At 52.7% G+C, this 27,026-nt stretch overlaps 1 protein-coding gene across 1 annotated transcript in view; it reads left to right on the top strand.

The window, feature by feature from the left end:
- DOK5 (docking protein 5) overlaps positions 1–27,026 on the top strand; it is a 126,916-nt gene that overhangs the window by 90,560 nt on the left and 9,330 nt on the right. Inside the window, exon 6 of the mRNA XM_036245092.1 lies at positions 7,749–7,884. Coding sequence (XP_036100985.1) covers positions 7,749–7,884 — 136 coding nt within the window. The remainder of the gene's footprint in view (positions 1–7,748; positions 7,885–27,026) is intronic.

The following is a 27,026-nucleotide window of genomic DNA, read 5'->3' as shown; positions in this document are numbered from 1 at the left end:
TTCGTTCAGGGTCGTCGTTGACCCTAGGTGTCCTCTCTTGGTCCTGTGTCTTCTAGGACGGCTGCGCTCCTGCTCCAGCTGGAGGCTCCTAGGAGCTTTGGGACGTCCTCACGCCATCAGCCAATTCCTGCTGCGTGCTGACCGCGGCATCTGCACCCCGTGCTGAGCACCTTCTGCAAAGCCCGCGGGTTAGGAATTGAATGCGGATGGTTCTTCCAAAGCAGGAAGGGGGTACTGATGCCATCAGAAGGGGAATGACTGTGAGGTTTAAAAAAAAACAAAATATGCCCAATACAGCGCTGAGGAATGGCTCAGCGCCAGTGGGGTGAAGTGACCGACTGATCAGCAGGATCACTCAGAGCGGTGCTGAGACACAGAGCATTGGTTCTCGAGCAGGGGCATGTGGCTGAGACATGTTTGCTTGTCACAGCTCTGTCAGGGGGCACGCCTGCCTCTCGTGGGTCGAGGGGCAAAGATGCTGCTAACCCTACTCTCACCAACAGCCCTTCACATCGAAGAATCATCAGGTCCAGTATTCGATTGAGGAACTTCACTCTTGCAGGCGTTCCCACCGTTGAAAACAATCACGCACATTTACTGAGTCCTTACTAGATGAAAGTCACTGTGTTTACGTGACTGTCTCATTGAAGCCACTCAGTGATCACATAAACTAGGGACTATTATTTTTTAAAAATTTTTATTGATTGATTTAGAGAGAGAGGATTTAGAAAGAGAAATATTTGTTCTACTTATTTGTGCATTCATGGGTTGATTCCTGTACGTGCCCTGATCGGGGATCAAACCCGCAACCTTGGTGTATCAGGACAACACTCCAACCAGCGGAGCTAGCCAGCCAGGGCTCTGTTCCCATCGTAAAAGGAAACTTGGGCATCTGCGTGTTGGGTTCAAAGCTTGAGACTCGAACACAGAGAGTTCAGGAGTCACACTCGAAACTTCTTACCTCCAAACCCTGTAGATTCCTGAAAAGGCTAAGTGTTCTCCTTCTCAGACAGTCAGTCCAGTTCTTATATTTTTAATTGAGTTTATTGGGGTGACATGGGTTAATAAAGTGACACAGGTGTACAGTTCTACAGCACATCATCCATATAACGTCATGTGTTCACCCCCCAGTCAAGAACGGAGGGACCCTGGTTCTTCTTTAACTTCTAGGGAGCCGGGGAAGAGAAGGCGTCCTTCCATCACCAGCACCCCGAAACCCAGGTGGGATGACCCTGTCAGAATGTCACCACTGCGATCTAAGCTGCTCACCAGCAGCCTTGCAGATTCTGGTCATTTGAATAGGCCTCCTGAGGTGTGCACTAGCGTATACATTTTCTTAGTTTACTTTCAGTCCGGAACCTTCTCTGTTTCCTTTCAGTTTAAAGTGCAGGTACGTATAGCTAGGAGTGTCCGCCTCTCCTGGGCAGAAGTATCATGATTACAGGTCAGTGGCGTTTTCTAGATGCTGTTTCTCCTCCTGTCCCCCAGCCCGCCCCACCCCCAAGCCAATCTGACCATATCTCATGTTTTCCCCCTTGAAGACTCTCAGAGATGAGACATAAGCTTTTTAGTAAAGTGCAGTTTCACAATGAGCGTCTCGTTCATGGCCCCTGGAGATAAGGAACCATTAGTGTGTGGGGGAGACTGGAGACACAGATTGCTCCTTTTGTTTGCGATTTTTTTCTTGCCTTTTATTCGTTTCTTTCCCCTCTGAAGCCCTGGAGCCTCCGGGAAGCCCATCAGACGGGCAGGGGTTCTGCCGTGCCCGGGAAGACCCGTGGACGCGAGGCTCTGACTGTGGCTCTGTCCCCCGTGGAGCGATTCTGCAGAATTCCTTGTTCAAAGCCAGGTGGCAGGTGCCGGTAGGACTCCCTGCTCCTTGGAGCTGGCTGCTGAGTTGGTGTGTCCCCTGTCAGCTCTGCCCACCTCCTGACTGCTGAGTCGCACTCTGGGTGTAGCCGCTGCAGGACCAGAGCAGCTCAGGCGACGCGTGGCACAAGGTGCTGGATAATTACCACGCGGGAGCACCGGCCGGGAGGCTCGTGCTGCCGACACTGCTGTAAGAGACACTTTGCGGTGTGCCGACAGTAGGTGAAGGCAACATTGCCTTTACAAACGCTTTTCCTTAAAGGGAGAGCACAGATTTGTGAAAAGGCTTTTTTTCCCCCCCTCTATTTTGGATGTAAAGGTATCTGAACAGCCTGGGAAAAGAAATCATTTGTTTTCTGTGTGTATCACTCTAAAAGCAAGTCTAATTGGTGAAATCAGTTCTCATTGGAGAAGAAAGTGGCTTCCTACTCTAATGGGTGGATTTTGCAGCGAACGGGACAATGATTCTGAGAGAAGTCTTCGAATGTTCTCTATTTGTCTTCTTGATTCTCAGCTCCTTAAGAATCTCTGGTTTCTGCATATTTTATAGAACATATACTCGTTCTTATCGAAGGATAGAAAGCAAATGAACAGATACGATGGACTCCGTTCTCCCCACGGCGTGGAGCAGGTCGATTTGAGTGGACGTGAGCTCACGCACAGGCTGGCTCAGAAGCGAAATCTCTTCGTTGGCGAAGGAAGCAGAAACCACGACTCTGCCGTTTACGCCATGGACGGCATGTGTACCCAGACAGTTTCAGTTTTGAAAGTGACACACATCCCTTATAAATACACAGGAGGAAGAGTTCCCTCTCCACTCCACAAACCAGCCTCTGTAGTAACCATCATTAACAGCCGTCTCACTGCGTGTGCCTGACGCCGGGCGGAGCGGGGGGTGTGAGGACGGCCAGACAAGGCCACCCTCGCAGGCTTGGCTAGTCCCTGGAGCGTCTGTGTCGCGGCACGAGATCCCTAACGGAAAGAATGCCCTTTGGGAAAAAATTAGACACGCATCCGTGCATCCTATCTGGTGGCCATCTTTGACAAACTTTAATGTGTATTATTTAATTATGTATTTTCCCTGCTTCATTGAGATAGAAGTGATACACGATATGAAGTGTAAGGTGTACAGTGTGACCTCATACAATGTATACATCGCAAAACGATCGCGGTAACACGGTGAGTCGATACCTTCACCGCCGCATGTAATTGCCTTTTTCCTGTGTGGTGACAACATTGAAGATGAGCGCTCTCAGCGGCTTTCAAGTATACGATACAGCGCTTCTAAAATTAGAATGACCATGTTTCCCATTATGTCCCCAGAACCGACTCCTCTTCCAACTGGAAGTTTGTACCTTCGACCAGTTATGTCTTCATTTTCCCCACCCCCCAGCGCCTGGTAACTACGGTTGTGCCCTCTGTTTCAACGAGTTCCGCTCCTTTGTGTCCCACAGCAGAGAGACCCCACAGTGTTTGCCTTTCTCCCTGTGCCCTCCTCCCGCCCCCTCCCCCCGTGTTGGAATCACCGGCCCCGTCCTACCCCCAGGCGTCCGGTGTGCAGTTATTTCTGTCGGGACTTCTTCTGGCTCATTCTTCCGACCATTTCCCTCCTGAGGGCATCCCCGTGAATCCTCGACTTGAAGACGACTTGCTCAAGGAGGTCTGCTAGGTCCCCAGGTATGTCGTTCTCCAGCTTGCTGCGCCCCAGTACCTTCTAGTTATGTACGGAGCACCCACTACAGGCCACGGCCCGTTCCCCGCGCTGGTGGAAAAGCCGAGAACAGGTGAAGACAAGGCTCTGTCGACATGGGGCTCCCATTTCAGCGGAGTGACGGACGCACACGTTAATTGGAGGTTTGCTTTGAGCACCTACACGTCCTATTTGATACTGTCAGTAGAGTGGGTGACAGTGACGATCTCCGTATTTACAGGCTCAGAGAGGTGAAACGATGTGGATCAGGTCATCGAGCAGGTGAGGGGCACGACAGGTCTCCCGTCTCATTCCGCGATGGCCTGCTACCTCTGGGCACGGGCCCGTGCATTTCTCACTGTTGTTCCGAGCTCTTGCTTCTCTTCCTGACCAGTGGTACCATCCACGGTTTGGAGGCACAGGCCTCTTACTCAGGCAAAGTAGTTCCTGGGAAATGCAGAACTCTCAAGTGCATTGACGTGGCAACACTGTCCTTTAGTCTGGATCCGTACCTTCAGAAAGGACGGAGGAGAAGGCAAATGTAAACACCTTGTTTTACCCGCGCTGGGTCTCCATCCCCGGTGTCTGATAGTAGCAGGCCATATGGAAAGAGGATTTGGGGCAATTTGGGACCACTTTCGATGCTGGAAAAGTATCCAAGGGAAAAGCCAGTGGGTGAAGAGAAAGAAAGGATTCCGGACCCTTAAAAGTCAGAATGCGTCTTTGCTGTTCTTCTCTGACTGAGTCCATTAGGGCATCTTTGTTCCGGGCTGTTTTCTCCGGCGACGAGACGCACATGTTACTGTACCGACGACGTAAGACCGTTAGCCTGTTTGATGCTTCCTTCCCTTCCCTCTTTTCTTTGTCCCTGTTTTCTTCATATTCGCCTTGGGGAGTGCATCCCTTGTATTATTCTGACAAAGGCGTGTAGTGACATTTTTAATGGGTTTAAAGCTGCTTGGGAAACAGCACAGAAGTGTATTGGAGGGGGGAGGGGAGGAAAAGAACTCGTGGGTGGAGGTTAGAAGGCGCTCAGGGGAGCGCATCTGAAGGACCGTTTCTGTTCATCATCACCTTCCTGGACTGTGCTGTCCACCCAGGACACGTGCCTCTGAACGTACGGACCAGAGTCCCGACACTGCGGACCGAAGGTCTAATTGCGGTTCTGTTCAGGGCTCTTCTGTGCCAAGTGGTGGCCCCTGGCCAGGTCAGGGTAACCGGGCATTTTCGCCCTCACAGCTTAAAAAAGAAAAGAAATAAGTGGCCAACATTAAAAATGCAGGTTATTTCACATAAAAATCAGGTTCTCTAGCTTTTTTTAATAAATATAATATTTTATTTTATTTTTTTCTTTATTTTTAGAGAGGGAGGAAGGGAGAGGGAGAGAGAGAGAAACATCAATGAGAGAGAACATTGATTGGCTGTCTCCTGCGTGCCCCCCACTGGGGGTTTTGGCCCACAACCTGGGCGTTTGCCCTGACTGGGAATCGAACCAGTGACCTCTTGGTGCAGGGTCAACGTCAACCACTGAGCCACACCGGCCAGGCTCTCTGGCTTTTCGTAAACAATCAGAAGCTGTGGCCACGTTGGGCTCCTCTGTGCCCATGTGAATAGCTGACCAAGGCCGGCTGGGGGCTGCTGCCCCATAGGCTGCTCCGGCCGCTCTACGTTGTACTGTGTTCCGGGCACTCTGTCCATTCCCCTTTGTCTGAGCCCTGCTGGGAGCTGAGATTGTGACCCCTGGTCCTCCCTGTAAGTGGCAGGTAGTGTGTGTATTGTGTGTGTGTGTAGGTCTGTGGGTGGAGGCAGGGGAAGGGATGTCTATAATTGCTGTACTTTAAAGAATACTCGATACTACAATGGTTTTGATTTCATTAGTTTGTTTGTTTTTATTTTGATCCCAATCATTATTTAGAGATTCCAGTGTCTTTGAAGGAAGGTCGTAGGTCTGTTATGTTTATCAAAAGCAGACACTGGGTCAAAGAACGGTTGTCTAAGAGCAGGTCCTGCCAGTTAGCGGGTCAGACCCTGGGTGGGGCGCCTCACTGCCAGGGTTAACCAGAGAACAGAAAGCATCGGCATGTGGAACCTGATGCGGAGACACAGCGAGACAGGCACGCTGGCTCTACGCCAGAGCGTGCGACCGCCGTGGGCTGCGTCGCCGGGGCTTGAGAGCCCCAGAATGTCAAGTTCGAGAGGCCCCGGTGCGGGGTTCGAAATTAAACAATCGTCCACCGCTGTTTCTGGGTGACAGTGTCTTCATCCTCTCTAGACCCCAGGTCGGCTTGTAAGTACGTAAAGGAATACCAGCCCTGGTCGTAGAGGAAACCAAAGGCCACTTCTTCCTCCTAGAGGATGGGTTGAGGGTACTTCCTCCTCTCCGAGAATTATGTTTCCCTAGCGGGTGGAAAAGGGATTTGTGGAAAACGCTGAGACCTTGCAGAATTACGTGTCAGGTGGGTGTGGTGGTGTCGCAGAGGAGGGGGAGCGGTGAGCACTGAATATTGGAGGCGTCCCCGGGAACGGAATGGCACTTGAGTGACAATGCATGAGTTCTTGGTTTTACAGTCTTTGTTGGGTTCGAACGGCTCGCTCATGAAAATCACAGTCAACCCCCTGTGGTGGTTTTTTCTAGTAACTTACTGACAGAGCCTCTGCTTCTTCTTTTCCTGCTTCTCACACAGCCCATGAAACCCAAGCCGGGCAGGTTTCAACCGGTTACGCGCACTGTGCCAAAGGTGCCGAACACTGCCATATGTCTGTGGATCCGGCCAACCGGAGGACGAGTCAGATGGCGAGGACGCTGTCCATTTTGATTGCCTTAATTGCAGAGACTGGGCTAGATAAAATAATGAACAGTGGTGTGGGTCGAACATTTGCCTGGTTTCCACGTTGTGTTGAGCAGTTCTTCGGCTGCGAGTGGTACTTGGGCACTCCAGCCGCGATTCCGATTTTCAGCAGGAGGTGCTGAGAGGGAAGGAGGGACATGTGTCTCAGAACAGTTAGGGTCTTCAAAATCTGCAAACAAATCAGCCTCTTCGTTTCCTGCCGACAGATACAGTGTACATCCCAATCAGAACTTTAAAAATATCCTGGGCGTATACTGTTGCCCATGTCCTTTAAAAATATGTAGAGGAATTAAATCTCTGTGGTGATTATAGATATCATGGATGTACACACACACACACACACACTACACTGTGCTTAGCCATGGAAACACATCGGTTTGCCTGTTGCCTGCGTGTGTGTAGCAGTCTCCCGTATTGATGGAATTCATTTCTGTTTCCTGTCTGAGGTGGAGCTGATCTTCCTCTTCATCTTCACCACCGATCAGCATCCCGCAGTCTCCCTCGCGGGCCGCTCTTCCGTGGCCCTCGTTGATTCAGCACAGTCGTGATCAGTATAAAACAGTCTTAGCTGTGCATGATTCTCCACAGGGAGGGGACGCGGGAGTGACATTTGACCGGTGACTTTGGAAGTGAGACATTCGCAAGGCATTGTGGGGAAGGGAGGTGAGGACAGTCTGGGTGCACTGGATGCTTTGTCCCCCTCTGAGCTGAGTGGCGGAGCCCCGCTGGTCTCTGACCCCTGAGCGTTTGGGGAAAGCAGTCACGTGGGGAACCTCTGTCACTGTAGCAAAGCAAAGGATGGGGGTTATGCTAAAAATCAAGAAATGGCTTTTTTGCTTTTTAATGATTAACCTTCTACTTTGCTGCTGCTTTTTTGAAAATAATTTTTCTTTATTGATTTTAGAGAGAGGATGGGAGAGGGAGAGAGAGATAGAAACCTCAATGAGAGAGAACATTGACTGGCCGCCTCCTGCACGCCCCCAGCTGGGAATCGGACCCACAACCTGGGCATGTGCCCTGACCGGGAATCGAACTGGTGACTTCCTGGTGCATGGGCCGACGCTCAACCGCTGAGCCACACCAGCCGGGCTCTACTTTGCTTCTTGACAAAAAAACCCCAAAAAACAATCAGCACCGTGGTAGCTAAGAGAGATGGATTGGTTCCCTGCCCATACTGGTGGCCATTCGCTGAAAGTGTGGGTTCTCGTGTGGATTCTCGTTCTCTTTGTTAGCAGATGGGCACGCGAGTCCTCCTCTCCCGCAGGGGAGGTGGCCCTGGTCTCCTGGCGCCTCGGCCCTCCTGGGGCCAGGCCTCAGGAGCTCCTCCTCTTGTTTTCCAGGATGTGTGAGACCGGAGAGGGGCTGTTCATCTTCCAGACGCGAGACGGGGAGGCCATCTACCAGAAGGTCCACTCCGCGGCCCTGGCCATCGCCGAGCAGCACGAGCACTTGCTCCAGAGCGTGAAGAACTCCATGGTACGTGGGGCCGTCCCCCTTCGCCCCGCTGGGCGCTGTGCCACCGCCGTCTGGCAGTCTCTGTGCATTTGGGCAGGTGGTTTCTTCTTGTCCTCAACCACGTCTTACTCAGACTAGATGTCATCCTGGGGCGTCTTACTCAGACTAGATGTCATCCTGGGACGGCCCCAAGTGGCCTGTGGCTAACACAGTGACCTCCTTGTCTCCTGTGCCTCTCAGTTACTTACTCCATGTGCCTTACTCGGCTTGGGCTCCTGGAACCAATGCCATGGACTAGGTAGCTTATACACAACAGCCATGTTTTTATTTATTTCTTACTAGCAGGCTGGGAAGTCCAAGACCAAGGCAGGCTCGGGGAGGACCCACGTCCTGGTTCACAGGTGACTGTCTGTTCTCTCTGTGTCACATGAGAGAAGGGGCGAGGGATCCCCTTTGGAGTCTCTTGATCGGGGCGCTCTGCCCTCAGCACCTAATCACGTCCCAGGGGCCGCACCTTCTCAGACCGTCCACTTCGAGGTTAAGATTTCACTGCATGAGTTTGGGGGGGGGGTGTAATAATTGAGTCCGTTGCAGCAAGGGCATACCGTGAGTGTGCATGATCACCTGGAGGAACAGCTATCGGGTCATCCACCTCTGGGTAGGTACTTCTAATTGTGTCAGAATGGTCATTTCCAGTGTCAACAGGGGTCAGAGGAAAAGGTGTGAGGGGGGAGGGGCTGAGAGGACACTGGAACGAAATCTCAAAGCCCAGCACCTGGTAACTGTTGACACGAGACTCTGGGCACCATGTGGGAGATGGCTTGACTGGTTTTTCTAGAGAAGCCAAGGATTTGAGTCCGGAGAGACTGTCTCCCCGTCTAAAACTGGTGAAAATTAATTCCACTTAAAACGGACAACAAAACCGTCATCATCTGTGGTCCAAAGAAAGGAAACCTGTCCGTAGACCCCATTTTACCCACAGGCAGGCACTGGCCGCGTCTGGTTGCTAAGCCTTCCTCGTCTGCCACGTGGAAACACATCCCAAACACGAATGCCCACGCGCATGCACACCCACGCTCTCGGGACACCGGTTTGTTGCATTGTCCTAGGAACCGGGAATCGTACAGAGAACTGGGAGTCTTGAGTTTCTTCTTTAAGAAGAATTCACTCACAAAATCCCCATCGAATGCAGAACAGTTAGACGATGCAGATCACGCACTGCGGCCACAGGCAGAGAGCAGCCCATCTGGAAGAAAATCTGCAGAACCCCAAGGAGCTGTGTCGGCGTGCTAAGATCAGGGTGGTTTGAAAATCGATGCTGGGAGCATGTGGGTGGTGGGATTTAAAGGGAGGAAGCGTACCAGTAACACGATCCGTCCCACGGCAGCCCTGGGTTACCCCCGAAAGACTTGCACACGCACCCCTCTGGGATTTCCGAGCGGGAATCAGCAAGACTTTGTGTGAAGGGCCAGGGCGTCACATTATAGGTTTTATAAACTAAGATGATCTCTATGGCAACTGCTCAGGTAAAGCCACCATAGGCAAAATGTCATCAAATGGGTGTGGCTCTGTTCCAAAAAAAAAACAAAACAAAAAATAAACACTTTAATTCAAATTTCGTGTAATTTTCACATGTCGTGAAATATTTCTCCCCCCAATCATTTAAAAATGTTCTTTTTGAACAAATGCAGACTTGGTGTCCATCTCCCCATATGCTGACCCAGTCTGGATATTGCAACAGAGATGGACACCTGGATGGATGAACAGATGACTGGCTGGCTGGACTGGATGGTGGATGGATGGATAGATAGTAGCTAGCTACTGTAAAGTTGAATTTAAGTCATTTTTAATTTACAGGGCAACATGTAATTGCATTAAAGTTGTACAGCTATCCATTAGCTGCCTTCAAACATCGGAGATTTTTCCAGGATTACCTTGTGCGTAAAGCCATCAATTAGCATAAATTGCTGTGTGCTTGGAAGGCGAGTTCTGCACACACGTGTTTTTCCGTTTGCAACCTTGTCATTATTTCTGCTAGAAATTAATCAGGACTGTGAGTCATTTGTTCAGATCATCCCCTTGCAAATTTAACCGGAAAATAACGCTGTTCACCCTTCATTTGCTGTGTGCCGAACGCGTTCTGTGAAAATGGATGTGGTTTTAAAGCCACAGTGTTCTGATTTAGATGGAAAAAGGAGTAAAGCTTCAAAATGGGTTCTGAATCTCAAGGGAGTGACGCTGGGGGTTGTGGAACGCTCGCAAGCAACGCACTGAATCCATTCCTGATCAGGGGAGAAAGAGATACTGAGGCAAAATGAAGCAAATGATGGCGACGGGACTGGCCACCCTCCCTGGGTTACGGTTTTGAGTTTTTGGTCATTGGACACGGTTCCACCCAGGGCTGGCTGTATTCTCAACTAGAAGTTGCCTTTTGGCCACTGTCAGCTTGCCTCCCTGGGACAGCCAAGGTCATCAATGGAGAGAGATGGCGAAGCTAACCTCTGGGCTTGGCCTCCTTATTAGGAAGCCCTCACCCCATGTTAGCTGACTTCATCCCTAGACAGAACCCTTCACTGTGGGACCCATGCCCGTTGGGCTTTGCAGCCTTGAGTGAATTGGTTTGGATCAAACATGTGGTCTTGTGCCCCCAAGGTCATAAAGAGGAGGCTTGTGGGTTGGAGAATAATAATAGCAAGTAGTGGTATTGGGGTTGGCTGAATAATGGCTCCCCAGTGACGTCCACATCCTAGTCCCTGGAGCCTGTGACTGTTACCTTACATGGCAAAAGGGACTTTGCCAGTGTGGTCCAGTTCAGGCTCTTGGGCTGAGAGGGCACCCTGGATTCTGCAGGGGGGCAGTGTAAATAGTGTGTGTGTATAGAGAAAAGCAGGAGGAGTCAGTCAGACGCGGTGATGGGACGTTGGAGCAGAGGGGCAGAGAGGGACCCTGGCAGATTCTATGCTGATGGTTTTGAGGGTGGAAGAAGGGGCTGTGACCCGAGGGAGATGGGTGGCCTCTGGAAATTGGAAAGGCAAGGGAACAGTCTCCCCCGGAACCTCGAGAAGGAACAGCCCTGCCGACACCTCGACTTCAACCCCGTGGAACCGAGTCTGAACTCCTGGCCCCTGGAGCTGGAAGAGAATGAGTCGGCGTTGTTTTAAGCCACCAGGTCGCGGTCATTTGTTACAACAGCCACGGGAAATGGATACGGTGGTAGCAGCAATAATAATGGGAATGTAGCAGACAGTATTTTAAGGACTCTCTGTGTGCTTTCTAGCCCTCATGACGGCCCTTGCATTGAAGGCCAAGGCCACCAGCTGGGAACCAGTGGGCTCGGATTCGGAGTGAGGTCACCCCCAAATCATGCTTTCTGTCTGAATCAAGCCCCTAACACGTGTCTTCTTCGCCCTGCAGTGGGACCCTTCTACTGCTCTTCCAGGAATTCCAAATCAGTGGCCAGCGTTCAAAAACTACGATTTCGCGTGAAACTCAGATTTCTGTATCATCTTGAGGCGTGAAAAGCCGGGTAAAGATGGTCCCACATCCCCACGCGGCAGCCAGCAGCTGTGCCCAGCGGTGTCCGCCCTGTAGGTGGAATGGGGTCTTCAGGCCTCCCAGTGTCTGCCTCACGTGGTGCTGGTCCTTCCCTGGGCCTTTATGCCCACGCTGTGGCCAACCGATGCCACAGGTTTTCGTTTTCTATTGCTGCGTAATAAAGCCCACAAACTGCGCGCCAGAAAGCACCTCCCTCCATCCAGTCTGTCCTGGTGCAGTGGGTCGGAGTTTGGGCTGAGCTGGGCTCCCAGCTGCAGTGTTTCACGGGGCGGCGAGGCAGGTGTGGGCAGGGCTCCCGTCCCATCCGAAGGTTAGACTGGGGAAGGATCCCCTTCCAAGCTATCATGGTCGCTGGCCGAATGCGATTCCTGGTGACTGTAGGATTGAGGGCCTCGGTTCCTTGTTGGCTGTGGAGTGGAGGCCATCCTTAGCGCTCAGCGGCCGTCCTCAGTTCCTTGTCACGTGTGCCACAGTCAGAGAAGGGGGCCACAAGGGGCATGGACACCTGAACGAGGAGATCAGGGGGCCACCTTACGGTCTGTCCCCACACTATGCCAACTTCTGGGACCATGTTTATTTAGTGCTTTGATTTTACCTTCTTGATACTTTTTCTGCTGTGTGGTGTTTTGCTAATACTATCATTCATTTATTGGACATCGGCTATGTGCCTGGCTTTTTAGTAATAATTGCCTCTATGAGGTATCAAGCCTCCTGTAAGATACCAGACGCTTGACTTGCTTTTTCTCTGATCTCCATACTATCTCTGCGAGGTAGATTCATTCATTCATTCATTCATTCATTCATTCATTCATTCTCACTCATTCGTTCATTCAAAAATGTCCGTTGAGGACATGAGATGTGCTGTTATGTGCTATGGGATACAGGGGTGATGGACAGGTGAGGCCCATGCTCCCCTAGGGCTTACAATTCAAGAGAATGTTATTCATGACTCCTGACCGGGAAGGTTCACTGTCCCTGTCATACAGATGGAAAAACGGATGCGCAGAGCGGCCGAGTCACCTACCTGCAGCCGTAGAGCTCATTCCTATTGGAGCCGGGACCACAGGGTCCTTGTCTCTGGTCCCCGAACCTCTCCCGGTGGCCACAGCGCCCCCTTGAGACTGCGAAAGCTCCTACATCCCTCTTATGTCCCGTCTCGGCATTTTCAAATTACCCTGAACACTTTTCAGAAACAGCAACTTAGAGGATATCTGAAAAAAAAAGAAAAAAATTACCGTTCCAGGAAATCTTTCTCTTTGTAGTTTTGGCACCAGAAAGGACTCTCACCATTTGCCCCAACTTCTTGCCTTTTAAACCCAGTGAGTATTGTCCCTCGCTCTGCAGGGGTGCTAGCTGAGGGCGGGGCCTGGGCCAGGGGCGGCCTCCTTGCTGGGGAGCTGCTGGGGACTGCAGCTCCGTGTGGGTGACAGTCTAATTCTGGAGCAAGGAGCGGCAGTGTGTGGGATGGTCCCGTTCCCCGCGGCCTGTCATTCAGAGTTTCCGCAGGGTGGGCGAGCTGCGGTGGGGAAGCCGGCAGCGGAACAGGCTCTCCGGCTGCCGGGGGGGGGGGGCACACTCCGGCCCCTCGGGAGTCTCCCTGTTCTCGGGAGCCCTGACTGCACACGGGGTTCACAGTGAAACCGGGGCAGTTTCTCGCTGGGTCACCTCTCTTCTGTGGGTTGGTTGAACTGACAGATTTTCTTCCACACTGGGTTTTGCAAATGAAATTTGCTAATGAATTTGTAGAATTCAAGTGGGAGTCTTCCACAGTGCTGGGGACCAAAGAATTGCTAGTCCACCTCGTTTCATAAGCCATACGCTACACATTTTAAAAAGTGTTTTTTATCCTTTATTGATTTGAGAGAGAGAGGAAGGGAGAGGGAGATAGAAACATCGATGAGAAAGAACAGCAACTGACCACCTCCTGCACGCCCCCCACTGGGGATCGGGCCCACAGCCTGGGCACGTGCCCTGACCGGGAATCGAACCGGCGACCTCTCGGTGCTGGGTCGACGCTCAACCACTGAGCCACACTGGCTGGGCTGCTACACATTTTTAAACAAAATTCGGAGAGGATCAAAGAAATCCCAGCATCAATTTTATTACTGTTCAGACACTGAAATATACCCTTGCTGGGGTTTATAAATATATAGCCACCCCCCCCCCAAAAAAAAAACCCCCACACAATTTTAAAATCTTTTCTTCTGTTTACGGGCTCTGGTTAATTGGGATTTTTTTTTTTTTTTTTAAGTGTTGCTTAAAGCAGTTATCAGCTTTTCCCTGAATTAAACTGGCTTATGCAGACCACTTTTGGGGGGGCGGTGTCTACAAGATGTTGGCACAGATGCTCTTTGTAAAATGAGATTAGTTCCCCGGGTTTGACATGGGAGGTTTCGCAGGGAATGTCGGCTTCTGTCTCCTGGAAAGCAGGAATGTCTGAGAAGGTCGGCGGCCGAGCCTGCGTGGAGGAACAGCTCCCGTTCTGAGCCGGAGCGTGGGCCCGGGTTTCGGGGTTCTCGGCATTTCCTGCTGTGCCGCCAGCCGCCCGCACGGCCCAGCTGGGCGTCCGAGTTCGAAGCCCGCTTGGGAAACAGCACCCTTCTCTCCCTTTGTCATTCTGCCGACACCTTGATTTCCCGCAGATCTCTTGCGATGGAAGGTTCCAGCCGTGTTCCCGGGAGCAGAGGCTGGCTGCCGCTGGGCGGGGTCCGCGTACCCCGGAATTTAGGATAGAAAATGCAAGCTGGGCGTCAGCGCGAGCGTATTGGTGACCGGACCCAGCAGGGTGGGTTGTCATGGAGAGTAAACCTGCCCTGGCCGGTTTGGCTCAGCGGTTAGAGCGTCGGCCCGTGGACCAGAGAGTCCCGGGTTCGGTTCCCGCTAAGGGCACGTACCTCGGTTGCAGTTTGTCCCCGGCCCCGGTTGGGGTCGCACCGATGTTTCTCTCTCTCTCTTCCTCCCTCTCTCCCTCCGGCTCTATCTGAAGATAAATGCAAACATGTCCTCGGTGGGGATTAAAAAAAAAAAAAGGGCGAGCCAGGATTTTCTAGTTTGCAGTCAATACGGAATGACGTGTGAGCTTGCAAAGGCTCTGACCCGTGTGCGCCGCAGGCTGACGGAGGGACCTTCCGCCGAGCGGGGCATTTTTAAGTGAAAGCTGACTCTCTCTGAGGAGCAGGGTTGGCTGTGCAAGGTGTAGGCTTGACGTGAAAGTGCACAGGCCCTTGTTCGAAAATTGGTAAGATGTCGGGGTGGGGACAGCAGACGTGGACAGCACGCGTGGGTCCTTTCTAGGCCCTGGGATGACCCAGGCTGTGTGTCCCCGAAGCCTGCCCAGGGGAAGAGTTCGGCCTGGATAAGAAAGGGAAACAGGGTACAACCGAGTAAACCAGAATGTATGGTCACCCCCAAACCAGTGGTTCTCCGTGGGAAGCAATTTTGTTTCCTGGGGGATGGCTGGCAATATGTGGAGTCATGTTTGGTTGTCAACACAGGGCGGGGTGCGGGGGAGATGCCAACAGCATGTAGCGAGCAAGGCCGAGGATGCTGCTCAGTCCCACGATGCGCCGGCCCCCCTCACGACGAACAGCGAGTAGCGTGGCTCCGTCTGCCAGTAGCGCGGAGGTTGACAGGCCCTGCTCTGAAGGTGGGCGGTTCTGCTGGAGAACTGGGCCAGAACGGGCTGGGCGAGCATGCCAGGACCACGTGTCACCTCTGATCACGGCAGCTGGGCCTCCCTTTGTCGTGTTTACATCCGTGTGGCGTGTGAGTGATGATGGTGTTTCTCGTGTGTTCACGTGAGCCCTCACGAAACAGCGAGGAGGGACCCAGTGAGATTCAGCACATTTGCCCAATCGCAGCAACTCCCCTGTTACTTACAGGACCGGCCTGGGGGGAGGGGCAGGGAAAGAGACTCACATTGAAGCAACGGGCACATAAACGGGGGGCACCAGGAATTCAGGTGACGGGTCTGAGCGCCCATGGTTGTCGTTTTCTTAAGACACTGACGGTGTCTGCAGAAGCCGGACGGCATGGGCCTGTGGCCGAGGCCTCTGCCTTCCATTCGGGGCTCCTGCAGGACCTCCATAAACTGGCACAGGGGGCCAGTCACACCCACTCGGCAGGGTGAGGGGGCCAAAGCGCAGCCATCTCCGTGGCCCAGGGCCCCGTGCCCACCAGCCCAGCACTGCACTCTGAGCTTGTGCCCGGCGTGAGCACCGGGCGGAAACACGGCCCGCCGCTGCCCACTCTCTGCTCTCGGGTCTGGCGTGCGCATGGCATCCTGTCCCCAAACATCTGCTTTTGTTGCGTGTGAGCCATTGAGCTGGAGGCTCCATCTGCCCACAGGAGAGCTTTGCCTTCGCATTCGCTGCCAAAGCTGACCTCTGTGGGGCTAAGCCTCGAGGGGGCACAAGGTCCCGCGTGTCCATAGGGCGTGAGCTCCAGGCCAGGCAGGGCTTTCTAAGGGTTTGCTGATGAGCAGACTAGGGATCGGTCAGGTAACTGTGGGCACAGAGAAAGAGAAATGAAGCCAGAGACCAATTGCCATCCCCTTCCGATGCCCACACAAGGCCCAGGGCCGGGGCAGGTCACCTTCGGAGGCCTTGGGAAACAGTCCCCAAGGGTGTCCATCTCAGGTGGGGAGGGACTTCCTCCGCGGGGGTGGGGGGTTTCCTCAGCAGGTGGGCATAAAACCTTACCAGAAGCAGAGGGAGCAAGGGTTTCGTTTTATGTGAGTGGCTGGGAATTCGGGGAGCTCTGGATAAAAGGCTGCAGATCCCTTTCATTCCCCATGAAAACAACCGTTTCTGTACGCCTGGCACTCAGCAAAGCGCTGCGCCTGGGGACGTGGCCCCAGACGGCTGATTTCACGAGCGGTGCGCTTCCTCAGAGCCACGGGCCACGGTGGTGGCATCGCCGCAGCCCGATTCTGCTCCCCTGCTGCCGTGGCTCCGTTTTCTCCTTAGGAGAAAAGCTGTCTTCCTCTCCCTCCTCCTCCTCCGCACCTCTCTCTCTCTAGTTCAAGTCTGCCTCTGCTCGCTCTGCTTCCTTGACGGGGCAGTCATGCTCTGCGACATCCCGGCAGCATTTGACGATAACAGCAGCCGTCACTCTTCCTTCAAGTGTCAGAACACGGGAGAGGAACCGGAAGAAGGACAGGCAGACCTTTGGGTGTTTCACGCCACGCGTGGGGCACAGCCAGAGTCAGGGTCGGGCAGCCTGTGAGGACGGTCAGGAGGGAGCCGAGAAAGACCACATGGGGCCGGGAGTCCACTTCCACTGGAGAGAAGGCCCCTGGGGCCGCGGGGTCCAGAAGCCTGTGGCCGAGTCCCTGGGCGATTCTGTTCCTCGGGGTGCGCGGGGGTTTCCGTCTCCTTGCCGACTGGACGCTTGGCCAGTTGCCATTTCTCTAAGCTTTGGAAACAGAATCCGGGTGTCTTTTATCACGACGAACAGGACACGAGCCCATCCTTTGCGACCTTCATAAGATCCCCAGTACTTTCTATGAGAAACACACAGGATGGCGATGTGAACTTGGAAAGTCTGGGGTAAGTGGCCAGGCCTTCTGTCCTGGCTGGGCATCTTTCCCAGTTCAGTGTCCTGGGGCAGATCCCTTCACCACCCTCGTATGTGTCCCCCTCTGTAAGGGGGGTGACATCAGTACGTGCTGTGTCGGGTGGGGTGAAGCAAGCCATGTCTTGCCGTAGTGCCTGGTACCCACTAACCACAAGTCACCTGAACCATAACTACCGTTGACTTGTAGTTACAGGGTTTCCTGGTCATTCCTGGATTCATGCCTTCGGTCGAGTCGATCCATCCGTCCATCAGGGATGGAGTCATTCGCCTGCTTTTCTGCAAAGCGCCTACTCCGTGCCAGGAATCATGCCGCTGCAGAGACAGATGGCAGCATGGCTGAAGCTGGTTTAGACCAGCCCTCTGGCCGCTCCCGGTGCCAGCCTGGAGCAAGGGCTGCCCTGCTGGACACTTGGCCAGTCATCTCTGCGTGTCCAGCCCCGAGCAGTGCGTGGCTTAGAGGTGCTGCCCAGAGGACGCACCGAAGGACCCCGAGGGCAGGACTCACCGGAGGGGACGGCGGAAGGCAGGGCTGTCAGGGAGCCCGAGAGCGGAAACGCATTAGGAGGCTTAGTCTAATTGAGGGATAATTAAGGTTGGAACAGCCAACAGCTCCATCTGGCCATGCTGAGCGTCTGCACGCTTCATTCCGTTTAATTTTCCCAGCTCTCCTTGCAGGGAGGGGTTGGGTTTTGAATCCGATGCAGTTTATTTTTACACAAGTACATGTGTGTAAAATTTAACCGGCTGCAAAAATTTGACCATCTCGGTGACAGTTAATATCTCAGTGACGATTAGTGTCTCGGTGCCGATTAATACTGCGTGTTTTCTTTTCATTATTTGCTTCATTTCTGAGTGTCTTCCCCTCCCCCTCTTCAGCAACGCCTAAATCTTATCAGCAAGTTTATACTTACCTTTCCATGTTTCCTTCTGTAGCCACACAACCCTGTGTAGAAATGTGTCTACATGCCATGCACATAGACACAGACACACACACACACACAGACACGTACACAAGATGGGTATTTGAGGGTCATTGTTGGTTTTGCAAAAGTCTGCTCATATGACACATGCTAAAAACTACCCCCTGGTTTTCTCATTCAGTAGTAAGTATCCAGCGGAAATAGTTACAAGTCATGAGTCTGTAGGTCTGATCTCAAGGCCTGTGCCTGTTTCTCTAAGTAACGTTTTTCTAGAACACACGCATGCACGTTCGTTGATATAATGCGGCTGTTTCCACACTGGAACAAAAGAATTGATTGGTTGGCCATGGGCAGTATGGCCTTTTTCTACCTTGACAGAAAAGTTTGCCAACCTTGGTCTTATTCATTCTTTTTTTTTTTTTTAAATCCTCACCTGAGGACATTTTTCCATTTTTGTTCAGATAGAGTGGAAGGAAAGGAGAGAGAGAGAGAGAGAGAGAGAGAGAGAGAGAGGGAAACATCGACGTGAAGGGACACATCGAGTGGCTGCCACCCACACGACCCAACCAGGGCCGGGGACAACTACAACCGAGGTACATGCTCTTAGTGGGAACCAAACCCGGGTCTCTCTGGACCGCAGGCCGATGCTCTCATCGCTGAGCCAAACTGGCCAGGGCGGTCTTATTCATTCTTTTTCATGGCCGTGTGATATTCCAGGGTCTCGATGGAATATGAATGTTGGATTTTTTTTTGGCCACTAATAACACTGTAATAAACATGCACGTACCTTTATATAACATCCATTTCACTGAGTTTCTGAACTGTATTTAGCTGTGTTTCTAAAAACTGGATTTTCTAAACTCAGGAGTAGGATTGCTGAATTAAAAGGTATACGTATTTTTTTTTTTTAATTTAAATTTGTGTTGCTGCATTGCCTTCCAGAACACTGGAATACTTTGCATTTTACTGACAATAGTATTAGGTCCATTTCACAGAGGGGGAAACTGAGACTCGGTGGCTCAGAACTGGTAAGTGAAGAGTCAGGGCAGGAACGCAAAGCTCAGGACTTGTGTCCGTGGGAACGGAGAGGAGGGAAGGCATCTGGGAGACCGGAGGGGGAGCACAGGGCACCCGGGGCCTGAGTGTGTGTGTTTGCGGGCCGGGCAGGGGGGGTAGGGTGAGGGAACGGGACAGAGACACTCAGGGACGGATCTCCGCCATCCGTGAGCATCAAAGTCTCAGGTCGCTGGACTCCATCTCCAGTGTTCCAGTAGGTTCTGGGGTGGGGCACTGGAGTTTGAATTTCTAGTAAGTTCTCGGGGGAATCGGAGGTCGCTGGTCCAGGGTCCATTCTCTGAGAACCAGGGCTCTGAGTGGTCGGAGACAGGCCCTTGGTGGCTGGGAGAAGTGGAACAGGAGCTAGAGAGGGCCCGGGAGGGGCTGCCTTGCTGCTCTCCACGCAGGTCGCAGTGAGACGCAGTCCGACCGCTCAGTGCACGTGTGCCCCGAACAGTGTCCGCGTTGCCCACTCCCCTACGCGACGGATCATATCGAACACGAACCAGGCTCGTCGTGTGTATCACAGGACATGTTTGCGGGGTTTCCTGTGTTTCGGGAGCAGGGACATATGAAGCTCTCACTGGAGGAGACTAGATCCTTTCAAGACATCCTTCCTCCTGGGCCTATCCTGTGCGGCTCAGTGGACTGAGTGTCCACCCGTGGACTGAGAGGTCCCGGTTCGATTCCCATTCCTGGTCAGGGCACATGCCCGAGTTGTGGGATCGACCCCCAGTAGGGGGCGTGCAGGAGGCAGCCAATTGATGTTTCTCTCTCACATCGATGTTTCTGTCTCTCTCTCCCTTCCTCTCTCTCTCTCTAAAACAAATCAATAAAAAAAAAATATTTAATAAGGCATCCTTTCTCCTCTCACATACAGGGGCGTGCACCTGTCCCGAAGGTGGGGGAGAGGCGGGCGCAGAGGCGCTGAGCAGACCTCTGTGCACCTTGGGACGGACTGACCTCATCCACAGTGTGGTCGCCCCACGGTGATTACAGAACCTGGTCCACGACATTTGCGTGGCTGTGCAGGGGAATTGGTTCTGCCACTTAGCGAAACAAGGAGCATGCTGAGCAGTTTGTGTTGATTGACTGAGCCTGCTTCATCAAGCAGAAAAACCCCAAGAAGGCTGCAAGCGTAGTTACCGCCATGAACTACTCCCAGCACCAAACCAGACGAAATATATTTGCCGGAATTGTACACGGGTGTCTGATAAACCTCCGAAGCGTGGCTTTGTCAGATCGTGTAAATAGATCACATGTTCCACGAACACATGCTTAACTTTTGTCTTTTTTTTTTCCTTTCTTCTTTTAAAAACATTTTTACTGATTTTTAGAGAGAGAGAGAGAGAGAGAGAGAGAGAGAGAGAAACATCGATGTGGGAGTGAAACATCGAAGGTTGTGTCCTGCATGCCCCCTACCGGGATCGAGCCAAACACCCGGACACGTGCCGGGCTGAGAATCAAACCAGCAGCCTTTTGGGGCACAGTACGATGCCCAACCAACGGAGCCACACTGGCCTCCATTCTAGAAGGGATGGTCTCTGATTACTGTTCTCTTGTAAGGGAGACATTTAGTCTGGATTTTGTGGAAATCTAATATTTTAAGATTCAGTTCAAAACATATTTACCACTCATGAGATATTTGGAGTCCGTCTCTCTGGTTAGAGATGTAAAATTACCTTTAAGCTTCACTGAACACGCGTTTGTAGTTTCCAGTAAGTGTCATCTGAAGAAGGCTCTGGGGTCGGGGCTGGGAGGGGGACCCGCAAAGCTACTGTGGATGAGAAGGGCGAGGTCTGACTTGGCTTTGAGAGGGTCGTGGGGCAGGCAGGAGGACAGGCGAGAAGACACACGGGGGGCTGTCTAGGCATGGGGGAGAGCGGGGGACATGGCCGCGGGCCGTGGGGGTTCTGGGGGGGGTGGCAGCAGACTCCAGATACAGTTTGAAGACTGGGAACCCGGGACTTGCTGATGGGTGAGCTCTTTTGAAGGGTAGAGAGGAAACAAGCTAGTCTCAGAGTTGTTGTTTTCTTCTTGTGTATTTTTATTTTATTATATTTATTTATTTATTTTTATCCTCACCTGAGGACATTTTTGCATTTATCTTCAGGTAGAGGGGAAGGGAGAGAGGAGAGAGGGAGAGAGAGAAACATCGACGTGAGAGAGACACATCAACTGGTCACCACCCACACGGCCCCAACTGGTGCCGGGGACAAACTGCAACCGAGGTAGGTGCCCTTAGCGGGAACAAACCCAGGACTCTCTGGTCCGCGGGCCGATGCTCTAACCGCTGAGCGAAACCGGCCAGGGCTGTTTTTTTTGTTGTTTAAACAGCAACAGGCAGATGGAAGAAGCATTTACCTGGAAGGAGGAGAGCTTGGGGACTGAGGCATTGGAGGCAGTGTTCAGGTTGGTACATGTGGAATGAGAGGGGCCCACAGGGTGAGGTGGGAGGTGCTGTTAACACAAGGCTGAGGTTTGGGGGGAGGTAGGAGTTAGAGACGCACTTGAGAATCAGCGGAGTGGGGGTAGGTGGGGCTTAAACCCACCCCGTGCGCACGTGTCAATAAGTAATGGTGAACCGTTGATTTTAGAATCGCCCTACATCACGTCACAAAGACCAGACTCTTTCTTTTTCACGTCCACACATTAATCTGTTGTATAGCCACACAATTCTGTGAAGGGAAGACTACTGTGTTGAAGAACAAAAATGAAATTACCGACTCTCCCCTTTTCCGATGCAACTATTTAAAAGTAATGTTGGAGTCAGTCTAAGATACAACTTGATACGTAAATTAGATAAAATTGAACAGTTCTGTAAAGAATTGATTATCGGGATGACTGTTGATAGAGTGGGTCCCAGAATAAAAATCGTGGTTAGCCAGAAAAAAAAAGGTGATAAAGGAGATTGGGTTCGAATTTAATTCCATGATCTCACCTGGTAAATGATACACAGTGAGAGAAATGAATGAATCAAGTCTGGCACAGCCAAAGGAGCCCTACGATGGGACAAGAAAATGACAGGGGTGCCCTGGCCGCTGTGGCTCAGTGGGTTGAGCATCATCCCATGGACTGAGAGGTCCCGGTTCGATTCCCGATCAGGGCACGTGCCCTGGTTGTGGGCTCCACCCCCAGTAGGGGGCGTGCAGGAGGCAGCTGATGGATGTTTCTCTCACATTGATGTTTCTGTCTCTTCCTTCCTCTCTCTCTAAGAAAATCAATGAAAATATATTAAAAATAAAAAAAGGACAGGGTAGAAGATGGCAGTATTTAGAAACATTAAGATATGTTTGTCATGTATTAAGTGCAAAAAAGAGTATGGTCTAGAGTGTGCGCACTATCGTGCGGTTTGTGTTAAGTACAGTGTATGAACATCATACAAAAAATCGGAGGGAAATATATTAACATGTTAAAGTTCTCTTTGCTTCTTTGTTTTTCCTAGATGATGGGTATAGGGCTCATTTCAGACTTACTTTATATCCTTTTCTGTATCCCGTGAACATAATAAAACTATATCAGTACTAAGAAAGAAGAGTATAATTTATTACATGTTTTTAAAAATGGATAATGAATGTCACAAAAATGTGCCCCCCGCCCCTTTTAGGTGCCAGGTAAACACTACCAGATCCAAGGAGAGCTGCCTCGGAGGGGGAAGGGGGCTTTGGTCCTAGGGGGAGCCTGAGTTGTTCGGATTTTCTTCTGTTTCTACAACTGTCCCCTCCCCAGAGGAAGGGCCTCATTCATACCTGTTCATTGAATTCATTGCGCACCACCCGGAACCAGGAGATTCCCTCTATTCTCCAAGCATTTTTATTTATTTGATGTGTATGTGCTTTTCGAGAGGGTCCCATCGACGTGGATGAGCTGTGGACGTCTCTCATATTGAGCGACATCCGGGCGCGGATGCAGTTCCCACACACAGCTGAACCCTAAACCCTGTCCTTGCTCAGCAGGTTGAGTGAATGGGAAATGAGGGGGCGATTTGCATATGCAAAGTTGCTGTGGCAGAGAGCTCACCTGAGTCACTCTAAGGAGCGACCCGGGGGCAGTTTGAGTCTGATGAGGACGGAATTCGTCTTGGGGTGACGGGCGCGCCGGGGCGATGGTGTACGCTCCTTGCTGAGCGGATCCGGACCCACGTCGCGAACACGGCATAGGGTGCTCATGATTGTGGACTGCAGCAGACAGGTCCATCCTGCCTGATGTTCAGTTTCCAGAAACAGCTCTGCCGCAGAAACGGTTGGAGTGCGGAGGAGGACGGCTGGTGTGGGCGGGCGGCAACCCTCCGCACTGCCCGTGGCCCTCGTCTGGGGCGCACAGGGTCAGCCAAGCCTGGCGCACAGCACAGCGACCATCACTGCGCTTGGGGTCGCGTGGAGGATGCTTGTTTTCCTTGTCTCACCGGGAAGCTGCGTCGTGCTCATTAGCATGTTTCTCTCCCAGAGGTGGGCGGACACGGTGCGCCCGTCATGCTGAGGGGAGGGTCTTGGCGGTGGTAATGATGGGGACCAGGCTTTGGTCAGTTGTCACTCAGCCGTAATGTCACTTCCCCTGAGACTGAGAGCCACCCGCTAACCCACAGTGCCATGCTTTTTAAAAATAGTCTGCAGAGCACATACTACTCTCTGATTTTATAGTTTTGGTGACAGCTTTGTTGAGATGTAATTCACCTACTTTTCCATGTGCCCTTTAAACTGTGAATTCAGTGTCTTCACAGAGTTGTGAAAACATCACCACATTCAATTCCAGAACAGTTTTTCTTTGTTTTAGATCCTTACCCGAGGATATTTTTCCATTTATCTTCAGATAGACTGGGAAGGAGGGAGGGAGGGAGAGAGAGAGAGAGAAACATTGACATGAAAGGGACACATCCACTGGCTGCCTCCAGCACGACCCGACCAGGGCCAGGGCCCAACCGCAACTGAAGTACGTGCCCTTGACCAGAATCGAACCCTCGACTCATTGGTCCACGGGCCAACACTCTAACCGCTGAGCCAAACCGGCCAGGGCCAATTGCAGACAATTTTTTTTTAATCCTCACCCAAGGACATTTTTCCATTTTTTGTTCAGATAGAGTGGGAGGGAGAGAGAGGAAGAGAGAGAGAGAAACATTGATGTGAGAGAGACACATCGAGTGGCTGCCACTCACATGACCCCAACCAGGGCCGGGGACAAACTGCAACCGCGGTACGTGCCCTTAGCGGGAACCGAACCTGGGTCTGTCTGGACTGCAGGCTGATGCTCTAACCGCCGAGCCCAACAGGCCAGGACAGCAGACCATTTTCATCACCCCAAGGATGTAGGCAATGAACGTGCGGTTCTTCCTTTCGCTACCACCCGCCTTGGCAGGCAGCACTGACTTAGCTTCTGCGTCTGATTTGCCTTTTGTGGACGTTTCCTGTGGATGGCGTCATGCGGGGTGTGGCCTTTCCAGCCTGGCTTCCTCCCCCGGGGCATGTTTCCAGGTCCACCCGCACCGTCCCTGGATCAGGATCCCATTCCTGTGTGTGGTAACTGGATGATTCTCATTCGTTTAGTTTAACTGTCTCATTGGAAGTGACATTCTTTGGGAAAGGAGACTTGGAGGCTCCAGGGCGGGGGTGGGGTGGGGGGGATGGGGGGGTGGGAGTGGTCCTATGTCACACAGCTCCCGGAGAAAAACCTGGACTGGAACACGGGTCTCTGACCCTAAGGTCACGTTCCCTCTCTGGTGCACGGGGACACTCTCTGTGCCTTCAAAGCCCAATCAGCTAGACCCGCTGGTTACTCAGGCCCCTGGGCAGTGTCAGAACTCTCCAGGCTGCGGTAGGAAGGCCCCCGAGAGCATCGCTGCTGGTCACCGCACAGCTTGAAGGGCGAAGTCAACCACCTTGAGCTCACACTGCCGCCTGAATGAGTGGGTCGGGCTGTGCGGCACCCCTGCTGAGGGACTGCCCCTCCCCCGCAGTGCCTGTGCACACGCGGACCTTCTCCCAGGCCTTGCTCCTGCTCATCCGCTCAGCGGCAGAGTAGAAGGAGGCAGAGCCTCATCACCATGTGCGCCACAGCCAGGGACAGCCACCTGCGTGTGACCTGCACCCAAAGCTTCAGCAGGAGTTCAGCCTCAGGCTCCTAGGGCTTCTGTGGGCTGGGTTGATTAGGATTTATTTCTGAAAGGTATTCCTTGCTGCCTGGGCAAAGGCTGGCTCCATTCGCTCGTTCATTCATTCATTTATCCATCCATCCACCCACCCACCCACCCATCCATCCATCCATCCATCCATCCATCCACTCATCCATCCATCCATCCATCCATCCATCCATCCATCCATCCACCCACCCACCCACCCATCCACCCATCCACCCATCCACCCATCCATCCATCCACCCATCCACCCATCCATCCATCCATCCATCCATCCATCCATCCACCCACCCACCCATCCATCCATCCATCCATCCATCCATCCATCCATCCATCCATCCATCCACTCATCCATCCTCCATTGGTGAAGCCTCGGGAGGTCCTAGGAAGGGGCTGGGGATACAGAGATGACAGGCCCGATCCCTGCCTTCCAGGAGGCCAGGGTCTGTCCTGGGAGGCCGGCTGGTGTAGCGGCCATCCGAACAGCCAGCGGTCAGAGTAAGCAGGACTGGGAGAGGTCTGGCAGGAACGCCTGGTGTCATTAGGGAGGAGAGATGTCAGGAGAGTGTCCAGCGGAGGCGATTCCTGGGCTGACCCCGGAAGAGAAGGTGAGTGCAACCAGGTGACCGTTCCGCAGCTCTGGACAGCTCCGCAGGTGAGGGTGGGCACTGCTGGCACCGCCTGGACCTGGGTGTGTGTTGGGCCATGAGACTGGCTGGTAGCAGGATCAGAGGACCGCATGCTGGGAAGTTTTGGCTGTTAGCCTGGGGGTGCTGGGGAGCCACCGGAGGATAGGAAGGGGGCCTGGGGAAGGAGACGGCTTGGGCTGGGGCCGCGGCAGAGGTTTGTAAGCAGTGGCTCACGCGTCTGTCTTTCTCTGGGTTGCGTGCCCCAAACTAGGGAGTCCTGAGGCTAGCTTCTCACTGGTGGTCAGCGGGTTCCAGTCGTCCCCCTTGCTGTCCTTGTCCGTAAAGTGGCAGAGTCGGGGCAGAGGAAGAATCATACGTTCATTGCCTTTAGGGCCAGGCGGGCTCACCTAGTGACGACAGTGTTAGGGTGTGAGACAGCAGAGCCCGTGGGGACAGTGACGACCAGAAGGGCACACGGAGACCACGACCAACGTAATGACCTCAGGAGCATAGATTATAGTGAGTTTGGTGTGTACACACACACACATATGTATCCATTAATTTATTCAACTGTAAGTGTCTATAACTAATATTTGATGGTGGCTGCATTTCACAAGCAGCTCGCGGAATTCCCGAAAGAGGTGGCAGTTGGCTTTTGCAAGCTGGTTGGAGACAGCTCTCCTACGTCATGGGTTAGAGTCTTTCTTTCACTCAGCACATATTTACTGAGCACCTACTGTCTACCAGGCACGGTCTGGGAGCTGAGAACGCCTCAGTGAACAAAACATGTAACGGAACCGTCTTCCGGTTCTAAAATCCTCTGATTCTGAGCCTCTCTTATGCCACCAGCCTGCCCCCACATGGTGACGTGGCCTTGTCTAGGTCCTGCACCACCGCCTTCCACGGGCCACACTCACGACTCCCGCTGCACGGGCATCGTCTCTGCAGCTGGTGCAGTGGACAGCTGGGTTGTCCGGCAGTTAGAAGGACAGGCGGTGTGACCTCAAACACCCTGCAGCCCTCCTGGGACCAGAGGTGGACTGGGGGTCCCCCGTTCGTGGCTATGCGTGCTCAGCACCCGCTGCTGGGGGGAGCCCCTCCCCTGTCTCACACCCGAACACTCGGCAAGCAGCATTTCCAGCCCAACGTTCGCCTGTTTTCCATCACCCCGTGAACTCCCGGCCTCCGGGCTGGTTCCCCAAGTGACGGTGACTCTGGTCATTAATGGGGGTATGTGTTCAATGGCCTTCCCATCACCTGATTCCCCAACCATTTTGCAGAACGGGACATTTTCCAGGA

This window comes from Molossus molossus, unplaced genomic scaffold, assembly GCF_014108415.1.
Source record: "Molossus molossus isolate mMolMol1 unplaced genomic scaffold, mMolMol1.p scaffold_m16_p_6, whole genome shotgun sequence".
In the NCBI taxonomy this organism is placed as follows: Eukaryota; Metazoa; Chordata; class Mammalia; order Chiroptera; family Molossidae; genus Molossus; species Molossus molossus.
Note: the sequence above shows the minus strand (reverse complement) of the source record. Positions and strands in the feature narration are given on the sequence as shown.